The sequence below is a fragment of the Mus musculus genome, chromosome 10 (assembly GCF_000001635.26).
Source record: "Mus musculus strain C57BL/6J chromosome 10, GRCm38.p6 C57BL/6J".
Taxonomy (NCBI): Eukaryota; Metazoa; Chordata; class Mammalia; order Rodentia; family Muridae; genus Mus; species Mus musculus.
Window position 1 is genome coordinate 107,848,444 of NC_000076.6, and position 21,928 is coordinate 107,870,371.

The 21,928-nt window shown below is 40.4% G+C and overlaps 1 protein-coding gene across 7 annotated transcripts in view; it reads right to left on the reverse strand.

Moving 5' to 3' along the window:
* Otogl (otogelin-like) overlaps positions 1-21,928 on the reverse strand; it is a 151,850-nt gene that overhangs the window by 87,914 nt on the left and 42,008 nt on the right. For 5 of the 7 annotated variants that reach the window (NM_001370989.1, NM_001177567.2, XM_006513929.3 and 2 more), the window contains 8 exons: positions 21,035-21,159; positions 18,151-18,360; positions 13,702-13,867; positions 12,623-12,697; positions 10,452-10,504; positions 8,525-8,687; positions 5,803-5,910; positions 4,824-4,962 (listed from right to left, as the gene is read on the reverse strand). In NM_001370989.1, the coding sequence (NP_001357918.1) occupies positions 4,824-4,962; positions 5,803-5,910; positions 8,525-8,687; positions 10,452-10,504; positions 12,623-12,697; positions 13,702-13,867; positions 18,151-18,360; positions 21,035-21,159 (1,039 nt within the window). Of the gene's footprint in view, positions 1-4,823; positions 4,963-5,802; positions 5,911-8,524; positions 8,688-10,451; positions 10,505-12,622; positions 12,698-13,701; positions 13,868-18,150; positions 18,361-21,034; positions 21,160-21,362; positions 21,907-21,928 lie in introns of those variants that run through there. The other 2 variants (XM_006513933.4, XM_017314041.1) reach the window with 2 other exon arrangements.

Genomic DNA, 21,928 nt, shown 5'->3' on the forward strand with positions numbered 1-21,928 from the left:
AGACAGCCACAAGAACAGAATGCCAACTCTAACAACAAAAATAAAAGGGAGCAACAATTACTTTTCCTTAATATCTCTTAATATCAATGGACTCAATTCCCCAATAAAAAGACATAGACTAACAGACTGGCTACACAAACAGGACCCAACATTCTGCTGCTTACAGGAAACCCATCTCAGGGAAAAAGACAGACACTACCTCAGAGTGAAAGGCTGGAAAACAATTTTCCAAGCAAATGGACTGAAGAAACAAGCTGGAGTAGCCATTTTAATATCGGATAAAATCGACTTCCAACCCAAAGTTATCAAAAAAGACAAGGAGGGACACTTCATACTCATCAAAGGTAAAATCCTCCAAGAGGAACTCTCAATTCTGAATATCTACGCACCAAATGCAAGGGCAGCCACATTCATTAGAGACACTTTAGTAAAGCTCAAAGCATACATTGCACCTCACACAATAATAGTGGGAGACTTCAACACACCACTTTCTTCAAAGGACAGATCGTGGAAACAGAAACTAAACAGGGACACAGTGAAACTAACAGAAGTTATGAAACAAATGGACCTGACAGATATCTACAGAACATTTTATCCTAAAACAAAAGGATATACCTTCTTCTCAGCACCTCACGGGACCTTCTCCAAAATTGACCATATAATTGGTCACAAAACAGGCCTCAATAGATACAAAAATATTGAAATTGTCCCATGTATCCTATCAGACCACCATGGCCTAAGACTGATCTTCAATAACAACATAAATAATGGAAAGCCAACATTCACGTGGAAACTGAATAACACTCTTCTCAATGATACCTTGGTCAAGGAAGGAATAAAGAAAGAAATTAAAGACTTTTTAGAGTTTAATGAAAATGAAGCCACAACGTACCCAAACCTATGGGACACAATGAAAGCATTTCTAAGAGGGAAACTCATAGCGCTGAGTGCCTCCAAGAAGAAACGGGAGACAGCACATACTAGCAGCTTGACAACACATCTAAAAGCCCTAGAAAAAAAGGAAGCAAATTCACCCAAGAGGAGTAGACGGCAGGAAATAATCAAACTCAGGGGTGAAATCAACCAAGTGGAAACAAGAAGAACTATTCAAAGAATTAACCAAACGAGGAGTTGGTTCTTTGAGAAAATCAACAAGATAGATAAACCCTTAGCTAGACTCACTAAAGGGCACAGGGACAAAATCCTAATTAACAAAATCAGAAATGAAAAGGGAGACATAACAACAGATCCTGAAGAAATCCAAAACACCATCAGATCCTTCTACAAAAGGCTATACTCAACAAAACTGGAAAACCTGGACGAAATGGACAAATTTCTGGACAGATACCAGGTACCAAAGTTGAATCAGGATCAAGTTGACCATCTAAACAGTCCCATATCACCTAAAGAAATAGAAGCAGTTATTAATAGTCTCCCAACCAAAAAAAGCCCAGGACCAGATGGGTTTAGTGCAGAGTTCTATCAGACCTTCAAAGAAGATCTAATTCCAATTCTGCACAAACTATTTCACAAAATAGAAGTAGAAGGTACTCTACCCAACTCATTTTATGAAGCCACTATTACTCTGATACCTAAACCACAGAAAGATCCAACAAAGATAGAGAACTTCAGACCAATTTCTCTTATGAATATCGATGCAAAAATCCTCAATAAAATTCTCGCTAACCGAATCCAAGAACACATTAAAGCAATCATCCATCCTGACCAAGTAGGTTTTATTCCAGGGATGCAGGGATGGTTTAATATACGAAAATCCATCAATGTAATCCATTATATAAACAAACTCAAAGACAAAAACCACATGATCATCTCGTTAGATGCAGAAAAAGCATTTGACAAGATCCAACACCCATTCATGATAAAAGTTCTGGAAAGATCAAGAATTCAAGGCCCATACCTAAACATGATAAAAGCAATCTACAGCAAACCAGTAGCCAACATCAAAGTAAATGGAGAGAAGCTGGAAGCAATCCCACTAAAATCAGGGACTAGACAAGGCTGCCCACTTTCTCCCTACCTTTTCAACATAGTGCTTGAAGTATTAGCCAGAGCAATTCGACAACAAAAGGAGATCAAGGGGATACAAATTGGAAAAGAGGAAGTCAAAATATCACTTTTTGCAGATGATATGATAGTATATATAAGTGACCCTAAAAATTCTACCAGAGAACTCCTAAACCTGATAAACAGCTTCGGTGAAGTAGCTGGATATAAAATAAACTCAAACAAGTCAATGGCCTTTCTCTATACAAAGAATAAACAGGCTGAGAAAGAAATTAGGGAAACAACACCCTTCTCAATAGTCACAAATAATATAAAATATCTTGGCGTGACTCTAACTAAGGAGGTGAAAGATCTGTATGATAAAAACTTCAAATCTCTGAAGAAAGAAATTAAAGAAGATCTCAGAAGATGGAAAGATCTCCCATGCTCATGGATTGGCAGGATCAACATTGTAAAAATGGCTATCTTGCCAAAAGCAATCTACAGATTCAATGCAATCCCCATCAAAATTCCAACTCAATTCTTCAACGAATTGGAAGGAGCAATTTGCAAATTTGTCTGGAATAACAAAAAACCTAGGATAGCAAAAAGTCTTCTCAAGGATAAAAGAACTTCTGGCGGAATCACCATGCCAGACCTAAAGCTTTACTACAGAGCAATTGTGATAAAAACTGCATGGTACTGGTATAGAGACAGACAAGTAGACCAATGGAATAGAATTGAAGATCCAGAAATGAACCCACACACCTATGGTCACTTGATCTTTGACAAGGGAGCTAAAACCATCCAGTGGAAGAAAGACAGCATTTTCAACAATTGGTGCTGGCACAACTGGTTGTTATCGTGTAGAAGAATGCGAATTGATCCATACTTATCTCCTTGTACTAAGGTCAAATCTAAGTGGATCAAGGAACTTCACATAAAACCAGAGACACTGAAACTTATAGAGGAGAAAGTGGGGAAAAGCCTTGAAGATATGGGCACAGGGGAAAAATTCCTGAACAGAACAGCAATGGCTTGTGCTGTAAGATCGAGAATCGACAAATGGGACCTAATGAAACTCCAAAGTTTCTGCAAGGCAAAAGACACCGTCAATAAGACAAAAAGACCACCAACAGATTGGGAAAGGATCTTTACCTATCCTAAATCAGATAGGGGACTAATATCCAACATATATAAAGAACTCAAGAAGGTGGACTTCAGAAAATCAAATAACCCCATTAAAAAATGGGGCTCAGAACTGAACAAAGAATTCTCACCTGAGGAATACCGAATGGCAGAGAAGCACTTGAAAAAATGTTCAACATCCTTAATCATCAGGGAAATGCAAATCAAAACAACCCTGAGATTCCACCTCACACCAGTCAGAATGGCTAAGATCAAAAATTCAGGTGACAGCAGATGCTGGCGAGGATGTGGAGAAAGAGGAACACTCCTCCATTGTTGGTGGGAGTGCAGGCTTGTACAACCACTCTGGAAATCAGTCTGGCGGTTCCTCAGAAAACTGGACATAGTACTACCGGAGGATCCAGCAATACCTCTCCTGGGCATATATCCAGAAGATGCCCCAACAGGTAAGAAGGACACATGCTCCACTATGTTCATAGCAGCCTTATTTATAATAGCCAGAAGCTGGAAAGAACCTAGATGCCCCTCAACAGAGGAATGGATACAGAAAATGTGGTACATCTACACAATGGAGTACTACTCAGCTATTAAAAAGAATGAATTTATGAAATTCCTAGCCAAATGGATGGACCTGGAGGGCATCATCCTGAGTGAGGTAACACATTCACAAAGAAACTCACACAATATGTATTCACTGATAAGTGGATATTAGCCCCAAACCTAGGATACCCAAGATATAAGATATAATTTGCTAAACACATGAAACTCAAGGAGAATGAAGACTGAAGTGTGGACACTATGCCCCTCCTTAGATTTGGGAACAAAACACCCATGGAAGGAGTTACAGAGACGGAGTTTGGAGCTGAGATGAAAGGATGGACCATGTAGAGACTGCCATAGCCAGGGATCCACCCCATAATCAGCATCCAAACGCTGACACCATTGCATACACTAGCAAGATTTTATTGAAAGGACGCAGATGTAGCTGTCTCTTGTGAGACTATGCCGGGGCCCAGCAAACACAGAAGTGGATGCTCACAGTCAGCTAATGGATGGATCATAGGGCTCCCAATGGAGGAGCTAGAGAAAGTAGCCAAGGAGCTAAAGGGATCTGCAACCCTATAGGTGGAACAACATTATGAGCTAACCAGTACCCCGGAGCTCTTGACTCTAGCTGCATATATATCAAAAGATGGCCTAGTCGGCCATCACTGGAAAGAGAGGCCCATTGGACTTGCAAACTTTATATGCCCCAGTACAGGGGAATACCAGGGCCAAAAAGGGGGAGTGGGTGGGCAGGGGAGTGGGGGTGGGTGGATATGGGGGACTTTTGGTATAGCATTGGAAATGTAAATGAGTTAAATACCTAATAAAAAATGGAAAAAAAAAAAGAAATTATTGTGTAATCAATCCCTTTTTACCATTGGAGCTAGGTATAATCATTACTTTTAGTTTACAGACAAGGCAAAAGGTATGGGGCTAAAGATTTAGTCTATCCCTTACCAATAAGAGAACTTAAGATGAGTTTAAAGCCAAAGAAGTAAGTTCAAAATGACTATGGTATTCATAAGTTTTATGAATAGTATATACTAATATGATATGCCATTAACATGTCATTCTCAGATTGTCTTTATGAAAGGTCAAACAAAAAGCAGGTAATTACGACCAACCTTTATCAAAAACACTTGGCAATCGCTGATATAGTCATATTCCAATCCATCAAAGGAGTGATAATGCCGGTCCCCATATACTGTGCATACTGCAGGACATGGATAATATGTGCAATTGAACATCCCCCGCCGACAAACACTAATTAAAAAATAAAAAGAGTTATCTTACGGAGCAATAAGGTTCTAATTAGTATTTTTGGTTTTATGTTATATATAAGGGTATTTTGGCTGTATGTATTTCTGTATACTACGTGTGTGCATAGCACCTGTGAATGGTTGGATCCCCTGGAACTGGAAATCAAGCCAGGGTCCTCTGAAAGAGTATCCAGTGATCCTAACTGACAGTCCTCACTATAACAGTAGCATTTTCTAGTAGCCTAAATCCTTATACATATTGCCAGTTCATTCTCAGAATGGCTATTACAGTGACATAAGTAATATGTCATGCATTTGTACCAGATACCAAAATTAAATCTGGGATGCACAGGAAATAGATAACAGGATGAAAAGTGAACATAGGCCTACCTGCTCCCAGAGAGCCCAATCTACCCCCTTATAGACAGTTTAAGCTACGTAGATGCTTTCATCAAAATTTTAGAATACTTGTGCATGTTTTAAGGAAATTTTAGCAAGACATAACAATTTTTGTGGCACTACGCTCACTGACTTTCAAACAGTCAAGTGTCTATTGAATAACCCTCTCTCTATTTACAACACTTAGCATTTTCTTATCCATTTGCGGTATTTCTCCTACCAGGTTGCCAAGTTGTCATATTTCATACCTCTCTCCTAGGCTAACAAAGATGCATTTAAAATGCCATTGTCCCCTTGTAGAAAGTAGCCATTCAACCCCCAAAGGACTGCAGCTCCAACATGCAAACTTAATTCTGACTCACTTTTGCTAAGCAGACACATCAAGGCATGGCAGTAAAACAATTGATATTAATACAATGGCCGAGAAAAAAATGTCTGTTGTTACCAGGTGTAACACGGTGTAGAGATGACCTCCCCTGAGCTGTACTCCCAGTCCTTCCAGATGCAGGGACAGCTTTCGGGAACATAGCATTTTCCTTTGTGTTCTGCCATTCTTCCAAATGAAAAAGAAACGGTGATTAGAAAACCTGCCAAGTGTCAGACGGACTTGCAGTCTAGAATTTTATCATACTCAGCCCTGTCTTTTCCATTGAAGGATGAGTCTAGTTTTCTCTTATCCCCACATGGTCCTTGTGTATCCCAGGATTAACTAGATGCCAAGCATGGGATTAGATATGACTTAACCTTATGTTATATGGCACCATAAATGTAAAACAGAAGAATACATTTCAGATATGGTGAGTTGGTCTAAAAAGAGCACAACTGAACAGAAATCAGGTGTCCTGGCCATCACTGTTTGCTAAGAGAGTCTGTGTTGTGTGACAGTCCCTGGTGAAATAGTAAATAATGAACTGAATAACATTTTCTGCTAAAGAACTCAGAAGGCAAACAAGCTTGTTTCTCAGTGCTAAGGTATAAAATGATGATGGTTTGTTTTAGGTGTATTTAAGTGAAAATATACCAAGTATTTCCCATTCCTTTTTATTAATGTGTTGCTTTGAATGTTAGTTGATAACTGATGGTTTTCTCGCACCTAATCCAAAGCTAGGAGGAGAAGGAAGATACTGTCATTTTGAATCTGCTTTGTTGGCTGAGAAGGAGCAGGCAGGAAACAATAACTGGACACCTGTGTTGTAGCTGGTGTGCTGTGATGTACTCAGCCATCCATGAAACAAATACCACTCCACTCATTTTGAAAGAAATTGAAACTCAACCCCAAGGTTTTTTAATAATGAGGACCAATATTGTGTAGTGGTTTCTAAACTAGATTCATGTAGACCTATTATAGACACTGGCGCTGTAAGAATCCCAGGGAACATAGATGATACACTGAGGTATTGTCTCAACATGAGCCAGAAAAATGTCACAGCAAAGAGATGAGCATCATTGACATTTGACTTAGAGGTTTGTTTGCAAATCCCCCCCCCCAAACACTCAGAAGCATCTCAGTGGATTTTAGCTCTATTTCAATGCAATTAAGGAAGCTGGGGCATGGCACTTCTCTTAATAAGATTCCATCAGGAAATACATGCCAGGCTTGAACTAAAAGTCAAGGGTTATAGATAGTAAGCAGCAGCAAGCACTCCATCTGAAATAAAATTTAGATATGGATTTAATTGACCATGTACAGCCACACTTAAAAAAAATCGAGCAACATTGCAGGTTCTAATTATTTTACCACAACAAATATTTTCTTTCCCTTGTCCTTCTGACAAATTGTTTTTCATGCTCATTCATTTCTATGGCCTGATTTCCACCAACCTTTTTGTTTTCCCTTGTGTGTGCCCTCTTGTCTACTGTGACCTTCTTCCTCTCCCTCTTATGCTCTTCTCTTCTGAGAAGAATGATACCATTCCAAAGTACTTGGCTCTTTGCAGCCATTTAGACAAAGGTGATTCTCCTGGGAGATAAACCACGAGGCCGCCCTCCTATTCCCTGGCTTTTTAAGAGTTGATCTTGGAAATGTCTTTGTGGGATGTGTTCATTGAGGAAGAATGAGTGACCTGTTTACCTGAGATGCCCTGCCCCCCTATTCATCATTAGACAACCAAAAGCATGGAGAACTGAATGTGTGTGTGCTTACACTGAATCTAAAAGTCTCCAGATTCTTTGTCTGTTCAGGTCCATGCTATTTCTACAACTGGAGGATATATATAAAGAGGAGATAGCCTGCAACTAAATAGTGGTTCCTATAATATTGAATACACTCTATACCACACACATACACATTAATCTTAAAATAGCTTACGTAACTTGCAAGGCCTACCTAGTTGGGGATTGAGAAGGATATGTGAGAAAAAGTCATTCAGCTAACAGTGACAGAGCTGGAATTTGAGCTCTGGTGTGAGTGAAATCAGAATTCTCACTGACCGTACCCAACAATTAGCCTCAATATAGTAACCTGTAACATTTATAATTAAAATAGTTGGCTGCACTGTTACAAATTAATGTCAATGACAACCATTGCATCAATAGAATACATATATATGTATATATATATGATGGTAAATACACACACATGTATAAGGTTATATATTTATTAAAATAACCAAATAAAATTATTTATATACATACATATATATATATATATATACACAAACAATTTTGGAGAAATCCCAACCTTACCTTAAAATGTGTTTTTTCTTCAATTTGGTGCATGACTCTAGTTATATTGCACAATGCTAAATTAGCCTAGTTAAAATAGTTACATCAATCTACCAATTCAAAGTTAGCTACCAACTCAAAGTTAACTAACAACTGTTCTCAATAAAGATTTTGGCTATTCTTTGTGAAGAGTATTTTTTAATTACTTCTAAGAGTGTGTGTGTGTGTGTGTGTGTGTGTGTGTGTGTGTGTGTGTGTGTGATGTGCACACCTGGGCCTATGTGTATCATGATATGAATATGGAGGTCAGAGGAAAATTTGATATTATCAACAAGCTCCTTCCACCTTTATGTAGGTTCAAGAAATCCAATTCAGGTCATTAGGCTGACAGGTAAATTCTATTAACCAGCTCACATTACCTAGTGACCCCAAGGATATTTTTAAGAGACTTTAATTGTCCTCTAAATCATGAATGATTGTACTGTCAAGAAAGGGGAACTCACCCTGCAGCACAAACGCAGCCACTGATGCAAGGCGAGGATGGAGCACAGGTGAAGTTCATGGCCAGGTTTGCGCACGTCGTCTCGCAGTTTATACCACCAGCTGGTAACGCAGGGTCAGGAAACCTGCAGTCAAAATATTCCTTCCCTTCTGGGCAGGCGTGGACTTCAGATACAAGCATGGATAACACGGCTTTAACTTTGTATTTGGCCCAAAGTCTTATGCACAAATCATCCGAACAAAACCCACTGACCAGATCGCTATAGTGAAAGAATGCTCTCTGTGATCCCCGAGTTTATGAGCTCATCAGCACGACCTAGCCAGAGTCTGTTCCATCTCAAAATTCCCAAAAGCTGTTTCAAACCTGAAAACCTTAGCCATCCTTCCCCCACAATTCACTAAATAACTAGCATATACTTTCTTGAAGTCAACAAGATGAATTCAAACACACCAATTTTAATGACTGAAAGCTGCAATACGCATTTAAGCATTTACAAAGCCATAATAAATGCATGTTACTTCTTCACCTTGCCTTGCCTCTGAGTCATTATTTTCATCAACCTCTACTACACTGTAGAGTAGTACAGAGGCCCCTGTTAGGAGGCATGACCGGGGTCCAGGGGGTATCTGTTTCCCAGAAGTCTTTGGGGCTGTCAGGGATCAAATAAGACACTTGGGTGAGACCACAGGAATGGATTCGTGAGGGCTCCGTTGAGAAAGCAGGCTACCTAGTAATCCCTGCTTTAACTGTGAGCTACCCTGAACTACAAGGGGCATAAGTGAGGATTTCCAGTCGCTATTGTGTTAGCTTTGAGGCCCAGTCACATGACCTGCCCAGACTGACCTAAATCCTGATAAAGTAAATGTGTAATTCAAAAAGTATTTTATTGCTTTATTTTGTGTTTTAAGGGACGGGGTCTCACTGTCAAGCCTCGGTTGGTCTGTAAGTCCTCCCTCTGGTTTAGCCTCTTTAATGAGTATAGAGACACACCACCATGCTCAGCTCAAAGCTGATTTCTAACCACATACATTTAAATAGCTAACAGAACCATAATATCCCTATCTAACAGAATGACAGCCATGTGTCCATAAGTTATTCATCTGACAAAAATACAGATTTATGCGACCCTCTAATTTGTAGACCTTCAGGCTACATACTCTAGTGGAAAGTGGAAAGTTACAGTCTAAGAGAAATAGCAATGGATATATTTTATAAACCCTTTGTTTTTATTTTCCATTTTTATAACTGAGTCTTACACAAGCCAGGTTTGCTTCTAATGCTGCATAGCTGAATCTGTCCTTGAGGCCTGGATGGCTTTGCCCCCTGCTTTCTCAGTGCTGGGTTACAGGAGAGTGCCACCACACTCTTGTTGTATGCTATTTTCCATTTGTTGCATGTAACCCTAGAAGCTTGCTCCCCAGACACATCCCAGGACCTAGAAACACTGGCATTGCCTTGGTCATTGGTAGGTATTCAGAATCTCTGGGGTGGCTTCGCATTCAAAATCAAATCATAAGTCTTAACAAGATCTCCAGTTCGTTGTGTGGATATTAAAAGCTGAGGCGTGTTGGCCTAGGATAGAATTTTCTGCTTTCTGATCCACGACTACGTTACAACCAGCATCCAGGCTATACCCCTAAAGCCTTTCAGGTACCTGAGGTGGTGCTGGGGTAGACAATATAAAAGCTACATGCTTGACTGACCATCAGTGTCTCTAAGCCGCCTTAAATACTTACTTTCCACGGTCCCACAAATATTATTAGTGATGTGAAAAAAAAGTCGGGAATCATTGGAACGTGGTTCTGAATGCATGATACTACAATGTTCCCGTGCTTGGATAAGGAGGTGCATAAGAGCCTTCTGTCAGAAGAGTCAGGGGCAGTGTTTGAGATGCATGCTGCTCGGGAAAAGCTTTTTCTGGAACTCACCAGTAGAGGGTGTTGCTAGCTCATCACATTTCACAGTCCCATTTGAACACTGGCTAGAAGTAAAGAAATAGTTAGTTTATAGACCAAAATCTTGAGTTTTATACGAATAAATCATTCCCTTCAGTCCACATCCAAGACAGCTATCTAATTTTGACACATTTTATCAAACACCTCCATGTGAGGGGCCTTGTTAGAGACAGGAGGATTAAAAGCTCCATGGTATTGTTACTAGCCTGACCCAAATGCTTATATTCTAAGAACAGGAGAATATACAATTAATTCAAACAACATCACATTTTCAACACAAAAATATATCTAAGATCTAAAAAAAAAAAAATTTAAAAAACTACTAAAATTCTGTTCATAACGACCCTTGGAAATATCCCGGCACAGATTTCCCTTCAGCTTTAGAGCAGACCATGTGTTCTATGTTTGAAAAATGAAGAAACCAACATATCAAGAGGTACATCACATGAAAACTACACACATGCATCTCTAAGCAACAGAATGTCACTCAGAGCTGTGTTAGCCCATACTGCCAACGTCATAAAGGAAGTGAGACAGCCAGGTCTACATATTATACTTCTTCCAGGTTGGGGACAGGGATGCAAATAAGGTCATTATGCTAAATATTTTTGGTTTGGGCTCTAATGAAGGATGGATTTTATTTTACTATGTTTAAATAAATAATGTTAAGGATATTGAATTCAAAACAGGTTCTTCCAACACTTGGAAGGAGACTACAGACAAGGAGACTAATAAGCAATGGTTTTGCTATGGTTTATCCAGTCCCAGACATGTGCTAAGGATTGGTCCCCACTGTGATACTGTCAAAAGGTGGGACTTTAAGAGCTGCAGCTTAAGGCACAAAGTGATTTGGTACCAGAGAAACCACTTCTGAAAAAGATGAATATGTTTATAACCTAAAGTGAATCTCTCAGAACTGAGCAGGTTACAAGGGTGGGTTAGTGTGAGAAGATTTGGCTTCCTTGACTCTTTGTTCCCTGTGGACCCAACACTCTTGTGCCCCCATAACTATGAGCTAAGTAAACCTTTATAAGATGGCCAGCCTCTGGTATTTTGTTATAGCAGTGTAAAGGAAAGATAATTTTTAGAGAGGGGCAGGGAAGAGGAGGTGAGTGTCACTGTTAAGGCAGCAGGACAGGAAGGGAAAAATGGATTTGATGTACATGAAGAAAATAAAACCAAGTTAAATCAAGGGTTGCTACGAATTTTCAAGATGGGAGTGTTGAGCATGAGAAAGGAGTCGGAATGATTCTCAGAATTCTGGCTTGGGAAACTGTAGATAGTCATATATTCTACACAGGAAAGGATGCAGTTGTTTCTTTGTGTTTTAATCAGGGGGTGGTGGGGAAAAGATGGAATTAATTATAAAGGCAAGTTGATTTGTGAATGATAGCTTGCTGTTAGTTTAAAATGAACTGCGAAGCAAGGTCTGCGACTGAGTGAGCACTGCCAAGCCGGGTGCCTGGGCACAAATCCCAGCCCCATTATCGGGCTGCTTAACTACATGTGCCTCACTCTGCTCGTGTATAAACTGGAGTAAGATGGCAGGATCTATCTCTTGCAGTTATACTCATGAGGGCTTAATTAATAATGTGTACAGCATGCTCAGAACAGTGCCAGGTTAGTAGAAACCATGCAATCCTGTCTCGCTGTCATTGTCTACCCAAGGGGATCCGCTGTGAGCCCCTGCAGTGCAACTAGAAGGAGGATCCTGAGAGACAGGTGTGGATAAATGGGTAGCATGCAGACGTGACTGCATTTTTGGCAGACAGGACATAACTACAGTGAATGGTAGTCTGTGAGTGTGGTTGGACACTGTTTGATATCCATCATGAGGAGTGACTCCTATGTGGCTTATGGTTCAGACCTATGCCAGAATTGATTTTTCTTTTTTTGAGCTGTGTAGATGAGCCATTAACCTATAAGACCTCAGGATGTAGCTTGAATGCCTACCTATTCTTAACATCTACTAACAAAAGCTTATTGTAAAGGGCTTTTGTTTAACTTCATGGTGATTAAATTTAGAAATCTATTCTGCAAGCACCAGTACATGCCTTAGACATTCCATATTCTAATGTGATATACATATATATATATGGGTATACATATATATGTATAGTTAATATATTCTTTAACACACCTACCATAAGCCTGAGGGGGTTGGAATGAGCTCCCCTGGCTGGTAAATGCTCCCCCTATAATGACACCGGCAGTGATATCTGTAAGGGAAAAGGTGAAGTAAATAATATAAGATATAATTTTTTCCCAACACAAACAAAATGACTGTTGACTCTTCGCTCTGCAATTGGCCACTATAGACTTTCACCACTCTATGGGACTGCACAAAGCTATGTTGTGCAAACGACAGACAACTAACTAGACATAGTAACTGCAGATATGGAGTGTCAAATAGTTCTGGACTGTTTGTTTGGTCCCAAGAAAAGTCACTGAATGACCTTCGGAGAAACACATCTACTGTATATTTTAACCCTATGTGCAAAACAAAAGTCTTCGCTCCCTGTGAGGGCTAAGAACTTTCTCAGTGAGAATAGAGAATACAATTCTACCACTAGTATGACAGGGAAATACAAATCTTGTTTGTGATTAGGGTGTGGAGAAATCAAGTAGGAATAAACTTCAGGGTTAACTAGTAGAATCTCTCCTGCTTTCTGCATCTTTCTGTGAATAGCTTACCACATTAAGCAAAAAGCACATTAAAGCAAAGTGTGGTGGTTTGTATATGCTCTGCCTAAGGAGTAGCACTATTAGAAGCTGTGGCCCTGTTGGAGTAGGTGTGGCCTGTCACTGTGGGTGTGGGATTTAAGACCCTCATTCTCCCTTCCTGGAAGCCAGTATTCTGCTAACAGTCTTCAGATGAAGATATACAACTCTCAGCTCCAACTGTATGTACCATGCCTGCCTGGATGCTGCCATGTTCCTGTCAGATAATGGACTGAACTTCTAAACCTGTAAGCCAGCCCCAATTAAATGTTGTCCTTGTAAGACTTGCCTTGGTCGTGGTGTGTGTTCATAGCAGTAAAACCCTAACTAAGACACAAGCCAAAAAACAGAAACAAACAAAAAAACAAAGCAAAACAAAACAAAGCAAAATAAAACAAGAAAATTCTAGCAATTTAAAAGAAACAAGAACAAAAGTTCATTTGGCCTATCATAAGAAAAGCATGTACCATCTGGCTATTGTCAAGCCCCCTCTGTGACTTACATGGGCACACAAAAGTTAAGTGTCTCTTCATAGAATTTGCCTTCAGGACAGTTGCACCCTTCAGCACAGTCGTCTTTGCACTGCTCAGGGGAGGAGAGAGAGGTGCAGGAGCGGAGGCAGAGTGACGAGCAGTGGTGGTACAGCATGCCCTTCTGACACACCACAGCTGTGGACAAACAAGTGTCACTTAGGAGACAGTCCCACAGACGGGCAAAGAAACATGTTATGGTCACTCATACCCCCAGAAAAAACATAGATCGTTAGACGTACACTATCTTACATCAGCGAACACATCACAGACTTGATAACAAAATGAAATAAATGAATGAATAAATATAAGGTAGGTATGTATATATGTATGTATGCATGTATGTAGATAGATAGATAGATAGATAGAGAGAGAGAGAGAGAGAGAGAGAGAGAGAGAGAGAGAGAGAGAGAGAGAGGCAGAGAGAGAGAGAGGCAGAGAGAGGAAGCACCCCTGACCTCAGTAACAGTATACGTGTAGGTGAAATTCCTAGTCCTCGGACATTCTATGGCATCTTTAATTCTTCTCCCATATTTATTTGTTCTTACAAAGATACTTTTAAACATTTGAATAAATACATGAATTACACTTAAATCTTCATAATGCATTATTTTTTATCATAGCATGCTCATTATCACTTTGATAAAACACTGACCAAAACCAGTTTGAGGGAGGAAGGGTTGCACATGTTGACCACAGCCCATCACAAAGAAAAGTCCCTCCATTGTTGGTGGGATTGCAAGCTTGTACAACCACTCTGGAAATCAGTCTGGCGGTTCCTCCGAAAATTGGACATAGTACTACCGGAGGATCCCGCAATACCTCTCCTGGGCATATATCCAGAAGATGTCCCAACCGGTAAGAAGGACACATGTTCCACTATGTTCATAGCAGCCTTATTTATAATAGCCAGAACCTGGAAAGAACCCAGATGTCCCTCAACAGAGGAATGGATACAAAAAATGTGGTACATTTACACAATGGAGTACTACTCAGCTATTAAAAAGAATGAATTCACGAAATTCCTAGGCAAATGGTTGGACCTGGAGGGCATCATCCTGAGTGAGGTAACACAATCACAAAAGAACTCAAATGAAATGTACTCACTGATAAGTGGATATTAACCCAGAAACTTAGTATAGCGAGATATAAGGTACAATATGTAAAACATATGAAACTGAAGAAGAACGAAGACCAAAGTGTGGACACTTTGCTCATTCTTAGAATTGGAAACAATCACCCATGAAAGGAGTTACAGAGACAAAGTTTGGAGCTGAGACAAAAGGATGGTCCATCTAGAGACTGCCATATCCAGGGATCCATCCCAAAATTAGCCTCCAAGCGATGACACCATTGCATACACTAGCAAGCCTTTGTTGCAAGGACGGTGATATAGCTGTCCCTTGTGAGACTAGACCGGGGCCTAGCAAACACAGAAGTGGATGCTCACAGTCAACTATTGGATGGATCACAGGGCCCCCAATGGAGGAGCTAGAGAAAGTATCCAAGGAGCTAAAGAGATCTGCAACCCTATCGGAGGAACAACATTATGAACTAACCAGTACCCCAAAGCTCTTGACTCTAGCTGCATATGTATCAAAAGATGACCTAGTCGGCCATCACTGGAAAGAGAGGCCCATTGGTCAGGCAAACGTTATATGCCCCAGTACAGGGGAATGCCAGGGCCAAAAAAAAAAAATGGGAATGGGTGGGTAGGGGAGTGGGGGGGGGGGGCTTTTGGGATAGCATTGGAAATGTAATTGAAGAAAATACATAATAAAAAAAAAGAAAAAAAGAAAAGAAAGAAAAGTCAACACAGGAACTCAAGCAGGACCAGAGTCAAGAGCCATGGCATAAAGATACTTACTGGCTTCTCTCCAGGCACATATTCAGCTGCGCCACCCCCAATTAATTTACTTATTTATTCTCTTTACATCTTGATTACTGCCCCCCTTCTCCTCTCTTTATCCCCCCATCCATGTCTCCTCTGAGGGGGTGGAGACTCTCCTTGGTATCCCCCACCCTGGCACATCAAGTCTCTGCAGGTCTAGGTTCATCCTCTCGCAGTGAGGCTACACAAGGTAGTTCAGTTAGAGGACCTGTATCCTCAGACAGGCAACAACTTTAGGTTCAGCCCCTGCTCCAGTTGTTGAGGGACCCACATGAAGACCAAGCTGCACATGTGCTACATATGTACAAGGGGCCTAGGTCCAGCCCATGTATGCTCTTTGGTTAGTGGTTCAGACTCTGAGAGCCCCAATGGTCCAGTTTAGTTCACTCTGTTGGTCTTCCTGCGGTGTTCTTATCCCCCCTGGGGCCCACGACCCTACCTTCCCCTATCTCTTCCATAAGAGTCCCTGAGCTCCATCCAGTGTTTGGTTGTGGGCCTCTGCATCTGTTTCACTCTCTGCTACCCTTTCTTAAACATCCCAAGAATACCCATTCAAGGATGGCACAGCCTGTGGTGGGCTAGGACCTCCTTCATCAATTAGCAATCAAGAAAATGTCCAGTTACGCTCACAGGTCATCTGAAGAAGGCAATTTCTCAGTGAGTTGAGATTCTCTTTTTCCCATCCTCTTGAGACCTAAGTAAGCATTTATTCCTCTACAAATGTGGCACAATTTGATTATATATATATGTATGTATATGTATATGTATAATGTATGTATATGTATATAATTGTATAATGTTTATACATTGTTCTTAAAACAATTTCTCTATAGGTCAAGCTGAAGTAAAAATGGCAGGCTAGTTAAAGTATTCTAAAATATATCTGCACAATGACAATATCAGCTGACATGCTAGTGTCCATGGGGGAAAGCCCATGAGTTCCTACCCCTAGAAGAAGATCTATAGGCAATGAGTAACTCTGAGAGTCAGTCTTCTCCAGAGACAATCCTCCCGTAGGTTATCTACTTCAAAGTGCTCATCCCTAGACACATATACATATGAGCAATACTAAAGGGACTCAGCTGGTTATATTCATACACATACATGCAATGATAACAATTAAAGAAGAGGTCAGAACTTTGAGAGGGGGTAGGAAGTCATAGGAGGAGCTGGAAGGGAAAGATGGTAAAATGGCATAGAGAGCTCATGTTTATAATATTTCCAAAACCATATATTAAGTCTAGAAAATTAAATGAATATTTCAAATAATTAATAAAGATATTACTTTTTTTAAATGTTTCCCTTTACTTAAACAAAAGCCTAAAACTCAACCAAACAAATACTTTGCCCATTCTGATTCAAACATAATTAAAATGATGTTAGGTGTGTAATGTACCTTAGTGGGAAAAAGAGTGGAGAGCATTTCCAAATGCCATAAGGAGGGATATAAAATACAGAATTTGAAGCACAGGAGAGGACTATAAATCCTAGTTGTCTTAGATCTTGTATTTCACTCATGTGGGACTGGAAAATCCTTCACAAAACAAGACATTGGAAAAGCCAGGCTGAAGAGATGGCTTAGCTATTGAATGCTCTCAAAAGAAACAGAGAGAAATTAGAAGGCTTGGGTTGGAGAGATGGCTCAGTCATTAAAGACTAGCTCGCAACAGAAGCATGAAGGAATTGGAAGACCTTTAAGCTGATCTCTCAAAGATGAGAAACCTCGACTGAAGGAAGGACTAAAACAGGCATCAGAAGTTATTCTGCATAGGGGACCAAAAGGCCAGTGTTTCCAGCTTTGCAGGCTCTGAGCCCTGCTCTTATAGCAGCCAAAGGCTGCCTGTAAATAATAAATGTAACAGGTTTTCAACAATCTTACAAAAAAAAAAAAAAGCCCAAGGTTCTTAGCTGGAAAAATAAACATAGGACCCTACCGAATCCGTCTACCTTAAACGGGACAGCAGACACCGTAATCAGGAGTATTAGAGTCCAAGAACATGAAACAGCCAGTGCCTGAGGCACACTGGACCTACTTAACTACAGATTCGCTGTGTCACAAAGCACCCTCCTTTTTCATATTCTTCAATATTTAGATATGACATTTCCAAGGTAAGAATATTTTCAATATCTTTTCAAATTACCCTGAATTCTTCTTTCAAGATACATTATCATACTCTAACTTAGTAACAAAAAAACCCCACAGTTATTATTGTTTTCTCTCTGCATGTGTCTCTCTACCTCACTCCCTCTTTCCCTTTCTCCTTCTTCCATCCCTCCTACCCTCCCTCCTCTAGTCCCATGAGTTTAAATGAAGAGTCTCTCACACACATTGTACTCAGTCGTATGTTATAAGTTCTTTCATCTAAATATTTCTTGGGATTCAGTTGTTTTCAGTATGTATACATCATGAGATCATTTCAAATAATTTGTATACAATCTTGACATCCCTCTTAAAAATTAAAAGTGTCCATTATGAACACGACACTGTCTAAAGAGTTACCTGGTCATCTGTCTGGGATGTCATACTCACCACAGAAGGAGATGTGAGCTCTGAAATCAATGGGCACACCACGCTGACCACACAGGTAGGCGTAGTGGGCGAGAGCGTTACACAGGCAGGGGCTCCCACATTTGCAGGCATCGTGGCGACACAACTGGTAGTACAGCCCGGGACTGACGTAGACATGGCAAGGAGCAAAGAGCTCCTGGTGGATGACATCACAGTGTGCTGCATACCCAACTAACAGATGAAGAAACTGTGAGTCTTTCTTATACCAACCAGAGATTACCCTAAGAATGGGGTACCAAAACTACTCAAGTATCTTCCTTTTCTAGAAACATATCCTTTAAGTGAGTCCCAGGAAGTTCAGTAACTTACACAGGAAACAGCGTTGAGTCCACATTCAATCCTCTTTGAGCCAAACCAAAAAAAAGAAAAAAGAAAAGGAAGGAAAGAGAGAGAGAGAGAGAGAGAGAGAGAGAGAGAGAGAGAGAGAGAGAGAGAGAGAGAGAGAGAGGAAAAAAGAAAAAAATCTAGTGTACCTGAATAACATAACCAACAAAAGGATTGGTACAAGTGATAACCACAGTGAGCCCATGTTGGAGGATCACCTCGGGAAGCCTGCTGTGAGGAACTGGGGCTTATCATCTCCAGACCTCCCCGTGTATAACAAAAGTGCTTCCTAATGATGGTGTAATGACAGGTTTGTAGAAAACACCATTATTCCCAGGACAGGCAATCACTGCATCCCAATGGAATCTCATGGGTGAAAGATAATGGGGCAGATGCCACAGTCATTCAGCACAATGCACAGTGTCCAAACATGAGAAGCTCAGTTGTGTTTGATTAATAAATCCACGTGTGAAAAAATGGTAGAATAAATGGGAGAATAATGAATAGAAATTAGGGATTAGAGTCCACTCTGATGTCTATGAGGTGTAATTATCACTATATTATTTAAAGCAGGATCCTACCATCACGCCTTCAAGTCAGTGCTGAGCAAGAACAACCCTGCTCAGGACTGGCCAAACAGGTGTGACAAGCCCGGGGAGATACTGTCATTTCAGAGAAAGGAGATAAGGTGAGGTCCAAGGTTCTGTGATGTAAGTGGACCTCACTTGAACTGATTCCCTCAGAGATAAAACTCAGTCAGTCTTCATATTGTCAGTGTCACTAAATGACTGCTGGATAACAGGTCCTTTTCACTCTCAAGGAACAATACTGAATGCGTTTTGTTGAGAATGTCAAGCGTATTCAGTTTGTAAGATAACATTTTCATTAATTCTTTAAGAATGGTCTACAATGTATTTAGATCGTATTCACCATCCCACTCCTCCCAGATCGAAGGCATATTTATTATTAATAAATATCTTGGTAGTTACCCAACTACTATTTTATTGCCTTAAATAAGCGTACATATGGGAAACAAATGACTATACACTGTTGGTGGACAAATTCCTTATCCCAAGAGTCCTGAAAGAGCAAAATAACGCACTGGCAAGGCCACTCCGTTGTGCTCTAAGAATTTGCAGATCAAAACATATTTCCACTGTCATTAAGTAAAGAGTAACTCAAAAAAAAAAATTCTCGTGAGAAAAATATCCAGAGTTCTGTTGAGAGTAGTTGGTTTTTGTCTATTTTCTTTTCTTTTCCTGTCTTTGTGAATTTACCTGTTTGGGATTTTTATGAAATCACAATTTCCAGCAAAAGTAAAAAAGAAAAGAAAACCCTGAAGCGCATACCACAGAAGACATAGTGGGGTGGGGGGGTGGGGGGGTGGAAAATACGATAAAATGGTGCGTAGTGACAGCTATAAAATAAGACAGCTGGAAGAGGCAGCTCATCAAGGGAACTCCACCGAAACCTTTACATAGGAACTTAATAACAAAGTCACCTCAATGGCGAAAAGGAAGTCATCAGAGTTAGAAACAAGACGCGAGAAGTCAAGTGAAACTACCTGAAGAAGTAAATTTGTTTTTAAAATACGGAGATGGAATGGAGGGAAAAAGGAACTGGATTTAAAAGTAGTAAAACATAAAAGCCAAGACTCTAATCTTGAGATTAGAGAGAGACAGAGAAAGGGAGACATAGAGACGGAGACAGAAGGAGACTGAGAGACATAGAGAAAGAGACAGAGACAGGGAGAATAAACAGCCCTCATTGGGATAAAACAATTGCTGTCTTTTGTTATGTGTTGAGTGCAAGTTTATCTGTTCTTCCCTAGTACATTCGAACTAAGCTTACAATAAAAGCTAGTAAACAGGCAGCCTAGCACTCACACACAACGAGTACAAAATGTGGAGACTGAACATGGATTCAGCCAGTGTCAGATGTGTGTGTGTGTCTGTGTGTCTGTGTGTGTGTGTGTGTGTGTGTGTGTGTGTAAAATTCTAGTCATGTGAATTGTGTTGCTCCTGCAAATTGCAAAGCTGGAACATGACTCTCTCAGAGAGTTGCCCACTTAATAGCACAAGCCAATCATTGGGTGTGGGCTCCCTGCTTACAGAGCGACAACAGATGATCTGAGTAGGAATAAAGACGAGATGCGCTTGCGCTCTCACACTATGAGACTGTTGCTGAGCATCCTGAAACTATAACCGCAGTCTTCGAGTGTTTCCTGCCTCCGAAACCTCCAAAATACAGCCTGTGTTTGAAAGGAAGAAAGTCATAAATACATATGACGTGTACATTTTTAAAATGTAAAAGAATGGGTTGTTTGTTGTTCTTTTCAATAGCCTTAATTGCACTTAAAAATCGTGGACGTAGCATAGGCTTGACCAAAAAGCACACAAGGAACAGCGGGGCTCTTGGCGTAATGAATAAATCATAATTTAAAATCATAACATAAGATTATGAAATTAATGTTGCATATTGAACATCTCCCCTAAGTCTAAGTGTAGAAAGGAGGACTTACTGTTCTGTTGGTTAATATTGCAGGGATCCACCATCGGGACATGGACAGGCGCGAAACACGTGGAGGAGACTCTCCACGCATGTGCGTGGAGCTGTGGGGTTCCTTCGATCATGCCTGATGGAGAACTAGAAAGGCAAGAAAATGTTCACCGTAGTCGCTCTCGTTCTTCTTATTTGCGTATATTCTTCGAATATTCAAATAAGTAAATACTCTTTTTCTTAATATTCAAACAAGCCTTAGAAATTCAAGTTCTCAAGTATGTTAGAAAAATAAAGTTATCAGCTTCCTAAACTTGAGATTTTTTCAAGGGGCTAGATTATGAACATACATGATGCTATTGAGTCTCCATCTCTGCCTTGTGCAGAAAACACTCTTGTGCCGGATTTTATAAAGAAAACCACAAGCTCTGAGAAATGCTAAGCAGGCTCATTAAGCTGGCGCCCAAGAAAGCAAAGGATCAGATTTGGCTCCGCTCCGATAGCCAAGCATCACTCACACAACCAAACATTCAATCTGAGTGTAGGTTAAGATGAACGTGGAAACGCAGAGGCACGTAGTTCACATGGGCTATTTAACCTACTGACAAATAGCATGGAGTACAACAGTCTATACTCTTGGCTCATTATATCAATTTATACTGGAAGGCCTGAAATACTAAGCAATCATAGATTAAAATTGGGGTGAAAGTTGATATAAAACCCTCCTTCCTTCACGCTTATTCGCCTGTTTCAGTTTCCTCGGCAGACCAGAACCGAAGAGAACCACCACCCAACAGACGAGAACCACCACCCTTATAAAGTGAGACTACAGCGCTGAGGGGCCAAATATGAAATTCCACCTTCCGTGGCCTTCAAACGCCGTTCAGTCAATGGGCAACATTTGTTAAGCGATTTC